This window comes from Tachyglossus aculeatus, chromosome 22 (genome assembly GCF_015852505.1).
Source record: "Tachyglossus aculeatus isolate mTacAcu1 chromosome 22, mTacAcu1.pri, whole genome shotgun sequence".
Lineage (NCBI taxonomy): Eukaryota > Metazoa > Chordata > Mammalia > Monotremata > Tachyglossidae > Tachyglossus > Tachyglossus aculeatus.
The window spans coordinates 50,901,849-50,917,533 of record NC_052087.1 but is presented as its reverse complement, the minus strand read 5'-3'; the positions used below and the strand labels follow the sequence as shown (position 1 = coordinate 50,917,533).

Here is a 15,685-nt window from a genome sequence, read left to right as displayed (position 1 = left end):
TAATAATGGCATTTTTGTTTTGGATGGTATTTGTTAAGCGCTTACTATGCGCAGAGCCATCAATCAATCGTATTTATTGAGCGCTTACTGTGTGCAGAGCACTGGACTAAGCGCTTAGGAAGTCCAAGTTGGCAACATCTAGAGACAGTCCGTACCCAACTGTGGGCTCACAGTCTATAAGGGGGAGACGGAGAACCAAACCTGAAAATAATAATAGTACTAATAATGGCATTTTTACAGTGGTACAGTGGTACAGTGCTCTGCACATAGTAAGCGCTCAATAAATACGATTGATGATGATGATGATTTTTGTTTTGGATGGTATTTGTTAAGCGCTTACTATGTGCAGAGCCATCAATCAATCGTATTTATTGAGCGCTTACTGTGTGCAGAGCACTGGACTAAGCGCTTGGGAAGTCCAAGTTGGCAACATCTAGAGACGGTCCCTACCCAACAGTGGGCTCACGGTCTAAAAGGGGGAGACGGAGAACAAAACCAAACAGACTAACAAAATAAAATAAATAGAATAGATAGATACAAGTAAAATAAATAAAGAGTAATAAATATGTACAAACATATATACATATATACAGGTGCTGTGGGGAAGGGAAGGAGGTAAGATGGGGAGGGATGGAGAGGGGGAGTTGCTTGGGAAGTCCAAGTTGGCAACATAAAGAGACAGTCCCTACCCAACAGTGGGCTCACAGTCTAAAAGGGGGAGACAGAGAACAAAACCAAACATACTAACAAAATAAAATAAATAGAATAGATATGTACAAGTAAAATAAATAAATAACTAGAGTAACAAATATGTACAAACATATATACATATATACAGGTGCTGTGGGGAAGGGAAGGAGGTAAGATGGGGGAGGATGGAGAGGGGGAGTCGCTTGGGAAGTCCAAGTTGGCAACATATAGAGACAGTCCCTACCCAACAGTGGGCTCACAGTCTAAAAGGGGGAGAACAAAACCAAACATACTAACAAAATAAAATAAATGGAATAGATATGTACAAGTAAAACAAATAGAGTAATAAATATGTACAAAGCACTGTTCTAAAAGCCGACTACGAGCCCGTTGTTGGGTAGGGACCGTCTCCATATGTTGCCAACTTGTCCTTCCCAAGCGCTTAGTCCAGTGCCCTGCACACAGTCAGCGCTCAATCAAGACGATTGAATGAGCCCACTGTTGGGTAGGGACCGTCTCTAGATGTTGCCAACTTGTACTTCCCAAGCGCTTAGTACAGTGCTCTGCACACAGTAAGCGCTCAATAAATACAATTGATTGATTGATTGAATGAATGACTGACTGAATGAATGAAAGGAGGGAGGGGGGAAGAAAGGAGAAAGGCCCGCTGTTCGCTTCCCGGCCGAAAGGGGGCGGTGTCGCGCGCACGCGCGCCGGTTGTCGTTGGGAAGGGGCGGGGCTTCGGCGTCCTCGCGGCGCTGCCGCCGGAAGCTGCCGCTCCGAGCCCGCGCGGGTCACGTGACCCGGAAGGGGCCGCTGGGCTGTTGGGCCCAGGCTCGGCCCCGCCCCCTACCGGCTGGGCGGCCATCCGGCCTTTCGGAGGTCAGTCTGCGGGCACCCGGAGGGCCGGTCCTTGTTGCCCCCGGTGCCCGGCTCGTGCCCGGATGGTGCCCGGATGGCGGCGGCGGCGCCCGGGCGTCTGGGCCGGAAGCGTCCGGTGCCCGCCTGCCCCAACCCGCTGTTCGTGCGCTGGCTGACCGAGTGGAGGGACGAGGCCGCCAGCAGAGGGCGCCGCACCCAGTTTGTCTATCACAAGGTGCCGGGAGGGGCGAACAGCGCCGCTCAGTGGCGGGGTGGGGGGGGCGCACCCAGGGAGGGGCGAACAGCGCCGCTCAGTGGCGGCGGCGGGGGGGGCGCGCCCAGGGAGGGGCGAACAGCGCCGCTCAGTGGCGGGGTGGGGGTGGGGCGCCCAGGGAGGGGCGAACAGCGCCGCTCAGTGGCGGCGGGGGGGAGGGCTCCCAGGGAGGGGCGAACAGCGCCGCTCAGTGGCAGGCGCCTGGAATTGCGAGTCAGAAGTCCTGGGTTCGAATCCCGCTCCCTCCGCTTGTCAGCTGGGTGACCTTGGGCGAGTCACTTCACTTCCCCGGGCCTCAGTTCCCTCATCTGTCAAATGGGGGGATTCATTCATTCGTTCAATCGTATTTACTGAGCGCTTACTGTGTGCAGAGCACTGGACTAAGCGCTTGGTACAAGTTGGCAACATATAGAGACGGTCCCTACCCAACAACGGGCTCATTCATTCATTCAGTCGTATTTATGGAGCGCTCACTGCGTGCAGAGCAATCAATCAATCAATCAATCGTATTTATTGAGCGCTTACTGTGTGCAGAGCACTGGACTAAGCGCTTGGGAAGTACAAGCTGGCAACATCTAGAGACAGTTCCTACCCAAGAGTGGGCTCACAGTCTAGAAGGGGGAGACAGAGAACAAACCCAAATATACTACCAAAATAAAATAAATAGAATAGATAGGTACAAGTAAAATAAATAAAGTGCAGAGCACTGTACTAAGCGCTTGGTACATGTACAAGTTGGTACAAGTCCAAGTTGGCAACATCATCATCAATCGTATTTATTGAGCACTTACTGTGTGCAGAGCACTGGACTAAGCGCTTGGGAAGTACAAATTGGCAACATAGAGAGACAGTCCCTACCCATCTAGAGACGGCCCCTACCCAACAACGGGCTCACAGTCTAGAAGGGGGAGACCTTTAAAACCAACTTGTACTTGCCAACTTGTCCTTCCCAAGTGCTTAGTCCAGTGCTCTGGACACAGTAAGCGCTCAATAAATACGATTGATTGATTGATTAGGCATTAAACTTTCTGGTGCCGCAGTCTCGCATCCCCCTGATCGCCTTGTAACCTTCCTCCCTTCAAGGCCCCGCTGAGAGCTCACCTCCTCCAGGAGGCCTTCCCAGACTGAGCCCCTTCCTTCCTCTCCCCCTCGTCCCCCTCTCCATCCCCCCATCTTACCTCCTTCCCTTCCCCACAGCACCTGCATATACGTATATATGTTTGTACAGATTTATTACTCTATTTTACTTGTACATATCTATCCTATTTATTTTATTTTGTTACTATGTTTGGTTTTGTTCTCTGTCTCTCCCTTTTAGACTGTGAGCCCACTGGTGGGTAGGGACTGTCTCTATATGTTGCCAATTTGGACTTCCCAAGCGCTTAGTCCAGTGCTCTGCACATAGTAAGCGCTCAATAAATACGATTGATGATGATGATAACCTCCCCAGCGCTTAGAACAGTGCTTGGCACATAGTAAGCGCTTAATAAATGCCATTATTATTATTATCCGAGAAATGCTGATTCCAAAGGCGGGTACTGGGAAGATTCAACGGTGGGATTTAAAAGGTTATCATATTCTTGCAGGAGCTTTCGCATGTCATTGCACTTGGGAGCGAAATGGAAAGGCCAGTTTAACACTGCACACACTGAGACATCTGGCTTAAACTCCTGCTACACTTTACGAGTTTGTCCATTTTCGATTCCCTTCCAGGCCTACGCAAAGAATACTTTTCCCCCTCCTTTCCCACCGCCGTGGATCGGCCTAGTCTGTCATTATGTTGACCAACCTCAGGGCAGATGAACGACTAACTTCATCACGATAGCATTTATTAAGCGCTTACTATGTGCCAAGCACTGTTCTAGGCGCCGGGGAGGTTACAGGGTGATCAGGTTGTCCCACATGGGGCTCACAGTCTTCACCCCCATTTTCCAGACGAGGAAACTGAGGCCCAGAGACGTGAAGTGGCTTGCCCAAAGTCACACAGCTGACAAGTGGCGGAGCCGGGATTTGAACCCATGACCTCTGACTCCAAAGCCCGGGCTCTTTCCACTGAGCCACACTGCTTTTCTGATCACCTTGTATCCCCCCCCAGCGCTTAGAACAGTGCTTGGCACATAGTAGGCATTTAACGGGTACCATCATTATGATTATTATTACCTCAGCTCCCGCTACTCCGCAGGTCCCCAGGAAGCGGTCGTCCTCACCTACTGGCTGCTGGGCCCGTCCCGAGGGGCGCTGGGAGTGGCACATAATGATAATAATAATAATAATAATAATAATTATTATTATTATTATTATTATGGTATTTGTTAAGTGTTTACTATGTGCAAAGCACTGTTTTAAGCGCTGGGGGGAATACAGGGTGATCAGGTTGTCCCACGTGGGGCTCAGTCTTCATCCCCATTTTACAGATGGGGTAACTGAGGCCCAGAGAAGTAAAGTGGCTTGCCCAAGGTCACACTGCTGACAAGTGGTGGAGTGGGGATCCGAACCCATGACCTCTGACTCCCAAGCCTGTGCTGTACTCTTTCCACGGAGCGGAGCCACACTAGACTGAGCCCCTTCCTTCCTCTCCCCCTCGTCCCCCTCTCCACCCCCCCCATCTTACCTCCTTCCCTTCCCCACAGCACCTGTATATATGTTTGTACAGATTTATTACTCTATTTATTTATTTTACTTGTACATATCTATTCTATTTATTTTATTTTGTTAGTATGTTTGGTTTTGTTCTCTGTCTCCCCCTTTTAGACTGTGAGCCCACTGTTGGGTAGGGACTGTCTCTATATGTTGCCAATTTGTACTTCCCAAGTGCTTAGTCCAGTGCTCTGCACATAGTAAGCGCTCAGTAAATGCGATTGATTGATTGATTGAACTCTAGACTTCCTTTAGTTGGGGAAGAAAGTGTGTGTGTGTGTATTTTGTATGCGCACTTCATGTCTAAAATGCTTAAATGTAAAATACTTAAAATATACATTTGGCCCAGTGGTTCCAGTGGTGAAGTGCTGCAAGGATTTGAGCTTGGAGCCAAGGGTGGGGATGAAGACTTTGAGCCCCCTGTGGGACAACCTGATTGATTAGAACAGTGCTTTGCACATAGTAAGCGCTTAATAAGTGCCACCATTATTATTATTATTACTGGAGTTAGAGGTCATCATCATCATCAATCGTATTTATTGAGCGCTCACTGTGTTCAGAGCACTGGACTAAGCGCTTGGGAAGTCCAAGTTGGCAACATATAGAGACGGTCCCTACCCAACAGTGGGCTCACGGTCTAAAAGGGGGAGACAGAGAACAAAACGAAACGTACTAACAAAATAAAAATAAAATAAAATAAAATGGTTTCGAATCCTGGCCCTGCCAATTGTCAGCTGGGTGACTTTGGGCGAGTCACTTCACTTCTCCTGGCCTCAGTTCCCTCATCTGTCAAATGGGGATGAAGACTGTGAGCCCCCCGTGGGACAACCTGATCACCCTGGAACCTCCCCAGCGCTTAAAACAGTACCTTGCACATTCATTCATTCAATTGTATTTATTGAGTGCTTACTGTGTGCAGAGCACTGGAGTAAGCGCTTGGGAAGTACAAGTTGGCAACATATAGAGACGGTCCCTACCCAACATTCATTCATTCATTCAATCGTATGTATTGAGCGCTTATTGTGTGCAGAGCACTGGACTAAGCGCTTGGGAAGTCCAAGTTGGCAACACATAGAGACGGTCCCTACCCAACAGTGGGCTCACAGTCTAGAAGGGGGAGACAGAGAACAAAGCAAAGCATATTAACAAAATAGAATAAGTAGAATAAATATGTACAAGTAAAATAAATAAATAGAGTAATAAATCCGTACAAACATATATGCATATATACAGGTGCTGTGGGGAGGGGAAGGAGGTAAGGTGGGGGGGATGGAGAGGGGGGCGAGGGGGAGAGGAAGGAAGGGGCTCAGTCTGGGAAGGCCTACAGTGGGCTCACAGTCTGTAAAATGGGGATGAGGACTGTGAGCCCCACGTGGGCAACCTGATCACCTTGTATCCTCCCCAGCGCTTAGAACAGTGCTTACCACATAGCGCTTAACAAATGCCATCATCATCATCATTATTATTATTATTAATCCCCATTTTGCTGATGAGGTAACTGAGGCTCAGAGAAGTTAAGAAGTGACTTGCCCAAGGCTACCCAGCAGACATGTGGCAGAGCCGGGATTCGAACCCCTGACCTCTGACTCCCAAGCCCAGGCACTTTCCACCGAGCCAAGCTGCTTCTCATCATCCTCATCTGTCAAATGGGGGATTCATTCATTCATTCAATCGTATTCATTCAATCTTCTAGACTGTGAGCCCACTGTTGGGTAGGGACTGTCTCTATATGTTGCCAATTTGTACTTCCCAAGCACTTAGTACAGTGCTCTGCACATAGTAAGTGCTCAATAAATACGATTGATGATGATATGTTGCCAACTTGGACTTCCCAAGCGCTTAGTACAGTGCTCTGCACACAGTAAGCGCTCAATAAATACGATTGATTGATTGATTGATTGAGCGCTTACTGTGTGCAGAGCACTGGACTATGAGAAGCAGCGTGGCTCAGTGGAAAGAGCCCGGGCTTGGGAGTCAGAGGTCATGGGTTCAAATCGCAGCTCCACCAATTGTCAGCTGGGTGACTTTGGGCAAGTCACTTCACTTCTCTGGGCCTCATCTGGAAAATGGGGATGAAGACTGTGAGCCCCTCGTGGGACAACCTGATCACCTTGGAACTTCCCCAGCGCTTAGAGCAGTGCTTTGCACATAGTAAGCGCTTAATAAATGCCATTATTATTATTATTATTAAGCGCTTGGGAAGTACAAGTCGGTAACATCTAGAGCCGGTCCCTACCCAACAACGGGCTCACAGTCTAGAAGGGGGAGACAGACAACAAAACATGGAGACAGGTATCAAAGTCGTCAGAACAAATGAGCCCCACGGGGGACAATCTGATCACCTTGTATCCCCCCCAGTGCTTAGAATATAGTAAGCGCTTAACAAATCAACAAATCATCATTATTATTCTCTGGGCCTCAGTTCCCTCACCTGTAAAATGGGGATTATAATAATAATGATGGCATTTGTTAAGCCCTTACTACGTGCGAAGCACTGTTCTAAGCGCTGGGGAGGATACAAGGTGATCAGGTTGTCAATCAATCAATCAATCGTATTTATTGAGCGCTTTCTGTGTGCAGAGCACTGTACTAAGCACTTGGGAAGTCCAAGCTGGCAACATATAGAGACAGTCCCTACCCAACAGTGGGCTCACAGTCTAAAAGGGGGAGACAACACCAAACATACTAACAAAATAAAATAAATAGAATAGATATGTAGACAATAATAGATTGTCCCACGTGGGGCTCATGGTCTTCACCCCCATTTTCCAGATGAGGTAGCCGAGGCCCAGTGAAGTGACTTGACCCAGGTTACACAGCTGACAATTGGCAGAGCTGGGATTTGAACCCGTGACCTCGGACTCCCGAGCCCGGGCTCTTTCCATTGAGCCAACCTGGATGTGAGCCCACTGTTGGGTAGGGACCGTCTCTAGATGTTGCCAACTTGGACTTCCCAAGCGCTTAGTACAGTGCTCTGCACACAGTAAGCGCTCAATAAATACGATTGGATGGATGAATGAATGAATTATGACTGTGAGCCCCATGTGGGACAACCTGATCACCTTGTATCTACCCCAGCGCTTAGAGCGGTGCTTGGCACATAGTGAGCGCTTAACAAATACCATTATTAGAGAAGCAGCGTGGCTCAGGGGAAAGAGCCCGGGCTTTGGAGTCAGAGGTCGTGGGTTCAAATCCCAGCTCCGCCAACTGTCAGCTGGGTGACTTTGGGCAAGGCACTTCACTTCTCTGGGCCTCAGTTCCCTCATTTGGAAAATGGGCATGAAGACTGTGAGCCCCCCGTGGGACAATCTGATCACCTTGTAACCTCCCCAGTGCTTAGAACAGTGCTTTGCACATAGTAAGCGCTTAACAAATGCCATCAGAAGCAGCGTGGCTCAGTGGAAAGAGCATGGGCTTTGGAGTCAGAGGTCATGGGTTTGAATCCTAACTCCACCACATGTCTGCTGTGTGACCTTGGGCAAGTCACTTAACTTCTCTGATCCTCAGTTACCTCATCTGTAAAATGGGGATGAAGACTGTGAGCCCCAAGTGGGACAACTTGATCACCTTGTATCCCCCCCCAGCGCTTAGAACAGTGCTCTGCACATAGTAAGTGCTTAACAAATGCCATCATTATTATTATTATTATTATTATTATCTATTTATGAGACAAAGGGTAGGAGCCACTTCTCATCCATCTCCTTAATCTTTTGACCAGTCATCTACGATCCTCAGCTATTTCGGGTCAGTTTTTAGGGACCGGACCCCCCCCATCCCACCCCGACCGAAATGCACTCACTATTATTATTTTATTTACTTTATTAATGATATGTATTTATTATTCTGTTCATTTTGATGCTATCGATGCCTGCCTACTTGTTTTGTCTTGTCGCCCGTCTCCCCCTTTCTAGACTGTGAGCCCGTTGTTGGGTAGGGACCGTCTCTACCTGCTGCCTAATTGTACTTTCCAAGCACTTAGTACAGCGCACTGCACACAGCAAGTGCTCAATAAATGCGAGTCAGAGGTCAAGGGTTCGAATCCCGGCTCCGCCACGTGTCTGCTGGGTGACCTTGGGCAAGTCAGCTTAACTTCTCTGAGTCTCAGTGACCTCATCTGGAAAATGGGGATTGCATCCAAGCCGTCACCAAAACATGCCGGTCTCAGCTCCGCAACATTGCCAAGATCCGCCCTTTCCTCTCCATCCCAACTGCTACCCTGCTCATTCAAGCTCTCATCCTATCCCGTCTGGACTACTGCATCAACCTTCTCTCTGATCTCCCATCCTCGTGTCTCTCTCCACTTCAATCCATACTTCATGCTGCTGCCCGGATTATCTTTGTCCAGAAACACTCTGGGCATATTACTCCCCTCCTCAAAAATCTCCAGTGGCTACCAATCAATCTGCGCATCAGGCAGAAACTCCTCACCCTGGGCTTCGAGGCTGTCCATCCATCCATCCCCTGGCCCCCTCCTACCTCCCCTCCCTTCTCTCCTTCTCCAGCCCAGCCCGCACCCTCCGCTCCTCCACTGCTAATCTCCTCACCGTACCTCGCTCTCGCCTGTCCCGCCATCGACCCCCGGCCCACGTCCTCCCCCGGGCCTGGAATGCCCCCAATCCCTCTGCCCATCCGCCAAGCTAGCTCTCTTCCTCCCTTCAAGGCCCTGCTGAGAGCTCACCTCCTCCAGGAGGCCTTCCCACACTCGGCCCCTTCCTTCCTCTCCCCCTCGTCCCCCTCTCCATCCCCCCATCTTACCTCCTTCCCTTCCCCACAGCACCTGTATATATGTATATATGTTTGTACATATTTATTACTCTATTTATTTATTTTACTTGTACATATCTATCCTATTTATTTTATTTTGTTAGTATGTTTGGTTTTGTTCTCTGACTCCCCCTTCTAGACTGTGAGCCCACTGTTGGGTAGGGACCGTCTCTATGTGTTGCCAATTTGTACTTCCCAAGCGCTTAGTCCAGTGCTCTGCACATAGTAAGCGCTCAATAAATACGATTGATGATGATGGTGATGATGGGAGCCCCACGTGGGACAACCTGATGACCTTGTATCCCCCCCCAGCGCTTAGAACAGTGCTTTGCACATAGTAAGCGCTTAACAAATGCCATTGTTATTATTATTGTTAATAAGCGCTTAACAAATGCCAACGTTATTATTATTTTGAAGGAGGAGCCGGGATCCCTGGGTCTGGGGGACGGACGGATGGGGAGGGTGGGGGGCGGGCTGACCCTCCTTTCCCCGCAGGCCCTTCGGTCCCTTCGGAAGTATCCCCTTCCCCTCCGCAGCGGAAAGGAGGCCAAAATCCTGCAGCATTTCGGAGACGGGATCTGCCGTCAGCTGGACGCCAGGCTACAGCGACACCGAGCCACCGGAGAAGGTGGGGGAGAAGGGGCAGGGGCCGGGGGGCCCAGCTTTGCGCCCTCCCCTCCCCACAAGGCCTGGGGGACCCAAATTTTAATAATAATAATAAAAATAATGGTATTTATTAAACACTTACTATGTGCAAAGCACTGTTGTAAGCGCTGGGGAGGTTACAGGGTGATCAGGTTGTCCCACGGCGGGGGGCCCACCTATTTAATCCCCATTTTACAGATGAGGTAAATGAGGCCCAGAGAAGTGACCGGCCCAAAGTCACGCAACTGACAGTTGGCGGAGCCGGGATTTGAACCCGTGACCTCGGACTCCAAAGCCCGGGCTCTCTCCACTGAGCCCTCTGCCACTCGCCCACTGTGTGTCGTTGAGCAAGGCGCTTCCCTTCTGATAAGCAGGGAAGCAGCATGGCTCAGTGGAAAGAGCACGGGCTTTGGAGTCAGAGGTCATGGGTTCGAATCCCAGCTCCGCCACGTGTCTGCTGTGTGACCTTGGGCAAGTCACTTCTCTGAGCCTCAGTTCCCTCATCTGTAAAATGGGGATTAAGACTGTGAGCCCCACGTGGGACAACCTGATCACTCTGTATCCCCCCAAGCGCTTAGAACAGTGCTTTGCACGTAGTAAGCGCTTAACAAATGCCAACATGATTATGATGATGATGATGATAATTACCGTATTTGTGCCAAGCACCGTTCTAAGGGCTGGGGTGGTTACAAGGTGACCAGGCTGGCCCACGTGGGGCTCACACTCTTCATCCCCATTTTACAGATGAGGGAGCTGAGGCCCAGAGAAGTGAAGTGACTTGCCCAAAGTCACACAGCTGACAACTGGCAGAGCCAGGGTTAGAGCCCACGTCCTCCAACTCCGAAGCCCTAAGCCGCACTACTTTTTTGGGCCTCCTTTTTCTCACCTGTCAAAGTTTTCGATACCTTTCAATCATTTATTAAGCACTTACCACATGCAGAGCATTGGACTAATAATAATAATAATAATGGTATTTGTTAAGCGCTTACTATGTGCCAAGCACTGTTCTAAGCTCCGGGATAGATGCAAGGTGATCACGTTGTCCCACGTGGCGCTCTCAGTCTTCATCCCCATCTTCCAGATGAGGGGACTGAGGCCCAGAGAAGTGAAGTGACTTGCCCAAAGCCACACAGCTGCCCCTTGCGGCTCAGTGGAAAGAGCCCGGGCTTTGGAGTCGGAGGTCATGGGTTCAAATCCCGGCTCCACCGCTTAGCTGTGTGACTTTGGGCAAGTCACTTCACTTCTCTGGGCCTCAGTTACCTCATCTGTAAAATGGGGGTGAAGACTGTGAGCCCCCCGGGGGACAGCTTGATCACATTGTATCTCCCCCAGTGCTTAGAACAGTGCTTTGTAGTAATAATAATAATAATAATAATAATAATAATAATAATAATAATGGCATTTATTAAGCGCTTACTATGTGCAAAGCACTGTTCTAAGCGCTGGGGAGGTCACAAGGCAATCAGGTTGTCCCACGTGGGGCTCACAGTCTTCATCCTCATTTTACAGATGAGGGAACTGAGGCTCAGAGAAGTTAAGTGACTTGCCCAAAGTCACTTAGTAAACGCTTAATAAATGCCATCATTATTATTATTATTAAGTGGCGGAGCCGGGATTTGAACCCACGACCTGTGACTCCCAAGCCCGGCCTCTCCATGTAGCTTCTCGAACAGACACACTCCCCGACTGTTCTCTCCCTACCATAAATTGTGAGGCCTGTGGGAGTTGGGAACCAGATCCCAATCAATCAATCAATCAATCGTATTTATTGAGCGCTTACTGTGTGCAGAGCACTGTACTAAGCGCTTGGGAAGTCCAAGTTGGCAACATATAGAGACAGTCCCTACCCAACTGTGGGCTCACAGTCTAAACTTTCCCACCCATTGAATTTGTAGCGCTTTGTTCAGTGACTAGCCCAGAGTAAGTACTTTAATGAATATTACTTATTCTTATTCTTATACTTATTTTTATCGATACCAACTGCGTGCAGAGCTTTGAACAAGGCGCTTGGGAGAGGATGGCGGAATTCGGGTGCGTGATCTCTTCTTCCCAGGAGTTTACAGTCGAGCCAGGGAGAGACCCTAAAATCAGCTAAAATCAACTAAATCAATCAGTGCAAGCGCTTAGTACAGTGCTCTGCACATAGTAAGCGCTCAATAAATACGATTGATGAATTAAGGAGAGGAGGCTGTCGAAGGAGTAGGAATTTGGCCGAGAAGGAAGGCCTCATGGAGAAGGTGCCATTTTAGAAAGGCCTTTGAAGATGGGGAGAGCAGTGGTTAGCTGGTCTCGCTGGGGCCTCTATAGCCTCGCCTTTGAAGCAGCCTGACTCAGTGGAAAGAGCCCGGGCTTTGGAGTCCGAGATCACAGGTTCGAATCCCGGCTCTGCTGCGTGTCTGCTGTGTGACCTGGGGTAAGTCACTTAACTTCTCTGAGCCTCAGTTCCCTCATCTGTAAAATGGGGGGGAAGGCTGTGAGCCCCACATGGGACCACCTCGTTACCTTGTTTCCCCTCCCACCACTTAGCTGTGTGACTTTAGGCAAGTCACTTCACTTCTCTGGGCCTCAGTTCCCTCACCTGTAAAGTGGGGGTGAAGACCGTGAGCCCCCCGGGGGACAACCTGATCACGTATCTCCCCCAGTGAACAGTGCTTTGCCCATAGTAAGCGCTTAACAAATGTTATTATAATAATAATAATGTGAAAGGAAGGGGAAGACAGGGGAGCGGAGGGGAGCTAGAAGTTGGGGTGGCAGGAAAGAAGACGGGAGGGCACAATCAATCAATCAATCGTATTTATTGAGCGCTTACTATGTGCAGAGTACTGTACTAAGCGCTTGGGAAGTACAAGTTGGCAACATATAGAGACAGTCCCTACCAAACAGTGGGCTCACAGTCTAAAAGGGGGAAACAGAACAAAACCAAACGTACTAACAAAATAAGATAATAGAATAGATATTAGAATATATATGTACAGGTAAAATAAAAAAATAAATAAATAGAGTAATAAATATGTACAAACATATATACATATATACAGTGAGAATTCACAATGAGAATCAATCAGTCAATCAATCTTCGTCACCGCAACAGTCAGTCACTTCAGGCCCAGAATTTGGGGGCTTTATAAAAAGGAGGAAAGAGCTTTTTACGGCGGGGATGGAAAAAAGTGTCTCTTTTGGAGCGCCTCGGCATCTCAGAGTAGTTGCTATCCACATGCCAGGGTAGGTAAGGAAACAGACCTGGAGTAAGGTTTCATTCCTGTGTGATCTCCGACCATTTCCCTTGGATTGGGATGAGGGTATTGGAAGTGGGATAGGAAAGCTTTCTTCTCTTTAAAGATCCTTCTCAGTCTTTCAATAGATTGAAGGAAACATACCTGGAGGAAGGTTTCATTCCTGTGTGATCTCCGACCATTTCCCCCCCTTGGTTGGGGATGAGGGTATTGGAAGTGGGATAGGAAAGTTTTCTTCTCTTTAAAGATCCTTCTCAGTCTTTCAATAGATTGAAGGAAACAGACCTGGAGGAAGGTTTCATTCCTGTGTGATCTCTGACCATTTTCCCCCCTTGGATTGGGGACGAGGGTATTGGAAGTGGGATAGGAAAGTTTTCTTCTCTTTAAAGATCCTTCTCAGTCTTTCAGTAGATTGAAGGAAACAGACCCGGAGGAAGGTTTCATTCCTGTGTGATCTCCGACCATTTTCCCCCCTTGGATTGGGGACGAGGGTATTGGAAGTGGGATAGGAAAGTTTCCTTCTCTTTAAAGATCCTTCTGAGTCTTTCAATAGATTGAAGGAAACAGACCTGGAGGAAGGTTTCATTCCTGTGTGATCTCCGACCATTTTCCCCCCTTGGATTGGGGACGAGGGTATTGGAAGTGGGATAGGAAAGTTTCCTTCTCTTTAAAGATCCTTCTCAGTCTTTCAATAGATTGAAGGAGACAGACCTGGAGGAAGGTTTCATTCCTGCGTGATCTCCAACCATTTTCCCCCCTTGGATTGGGGACGAGGGTATTGGAAGTGGGATAGGAAAGTTTTCTTCTCTTTAAAGATCCTTCTCAGTCTTTCAATAGATTGAAGGAAACAGACCTGGAGGAAGGTTTCATTCCTGTGTGATCTCCGACCATTCCCCCCCCTTGGATTGGGGACGAGGGTATTGGAAGTGAGATAGGAAAGTTTCCTTCTCTTTAAAGATCCTTCTCAGTCTTTCAATAGATTGAAGGAAACAGACCTGGAGGAAGGTTTCATTCCTGTGTGATCTCCGACCATTTTCCCCCCTTGGATTGGGGATGAGGGTATTGGAAGTGGGATAGGAAAGTTTCCTTCTCTTTAAAGATCCTTCTCAGTCTTTCAATAGATTGAAGGAGACAGACCTGGAGGAAGGTTTCATTCCTGTGTGATCTCTGACCATTTTCCCCCCTTGGATTGGGGACGAGGGTATTGGAAGTGGGATAGGAAAGTTTTCTTCTCTTTAAAGATCCTTCTCAGTCTTTCAATAGATTGAAGGAAACAGACCTGGAGGAAGGTTTCATTCCTGCGTGATCTCCGACCATTTTCCCCCCTTGGATTGGGGATGAGGGTATTGGAAGTGGGATAGGAAAGTTTCCTTCTCTTTAAAGATCCTTCTCAGTCTTTCAATAGATTGAAGGAGACAGACCTGGAGGAAGGTTTCATTCCTGTGTGATCTCTGACCATTTTCCCCCCTTGGATTGGGGACGAGGGTATTGGAAGTGGGATAGGAAAGTTTCCTTCTCTTTAAAGATCCTTCTGAGTCTTTCAATAGATTGAAGGAAACAGACCCGGAGGAAGGTTTCATTCCTGTGTGATCTCTGACCGTTTTCCCCCCTTGGATTGGGGACGAGGGTATTGGAAGTGGGATTGGAAAGTTTCCTTCTCTTTAAAGATCCTTCTCAGTCTTTCAATAGATTGATTGATTGATTGAGCGTTTACTGTGTGCAGAGCACTGGACTAAGCACTTGGGAAGTCCAAGTTGGCAACATCTAGAGACGGTCCCAACCCAACAGTGGGCTCACAGTCTAGAAGGGGGAGACAGAGAAGCAGCGTGGCTCAGTGGAAAGAGCCCGGGCTTTGGAGTCAGAGGTCGGGGGTTCAAATTCCGGCTCCGCCAATTGTCTGCTGGGTGACTTTGGGCAAGTCCCTTCACTTCTCCGGGCCTCAGTTCCCTCATCTGGAAAATGGGGATTAAGACTGTGAGCCCCCCCGTGGGACAACCTGATCACCTTGTATCCCCCCAGCGCTTAGCACATAGTAAGTGCTTAACAAATAAAATACCATCTTTATTGTTATTATTATTATCGGAAAGAGCCCAGGCCTGAAAGTCAGAAGGACTTGGGTTCTATTCATTCATTCAATCATATTTATTGAGCGCTTACTGTGTGCAGAGCACTGGACCAAGCACTTGGGAAGTCCAAGTTGGCAACATAGAGAGATGGCCCCTACCCAACAGTGGGCTCACAGTCTAGAAACCTGGCCCCATCATCATCATCATCAATCGTATTTATTGAGCGCTTACTGTGTTCAGAGCACTGTACTAAGCGCTTGGGAAGTCCAAGTTGGCAACATATAGAGACGGCCCCTACCCAACAGTGGGCTCACAGTCTAGAAACCTGGCCCCATCATCATCATCATCATCAATCGTATTTATTGAGCGCTTACTGTGTGCAGAGCACTGTACTAAGCGCTTGGGAAGTACAAGTTGGCAACATATAGAGATGGCCCCTACCCAACAGTGGGCTCACAGTCTAGAAACCTGGCCCCATCATCATCATCATCATCAATCGTATTTATTGAGCGCTT

General features: G+C 48.5%; 1 protein-coding gene across 2 annotated transcripts in view; it reads left to right on the top strand.

The window, feature by feature from the left end:
• Positions 1–1,559: 1,559 nt before the first annotated feature.
• MUS81 (MUS81 structure-specific endonuclease subunit) overlaps positions 1,560–15,685 on the top strand; it is a 37,756-nt gene continuing 23,630 nt past the window's right edge. For both annotated transcript variants that reach the window (XM_038764491.1, XM_038764490.1), the window contains exons 1-2: positions 1,560–1,786; positions 9,722–9,854. In XM_038764491.1, coding sequence (XP_038620419.1) covers positions 1,646–1,786; positions 9,722–9,854 — 274 coding nt within the window. In that variant the 5' untranslated portion in view covers positions 1,560–1,645. The remainder of the gene's footprint in view (positions 1,787–9,721; positions 9,855–15,685) is intronic.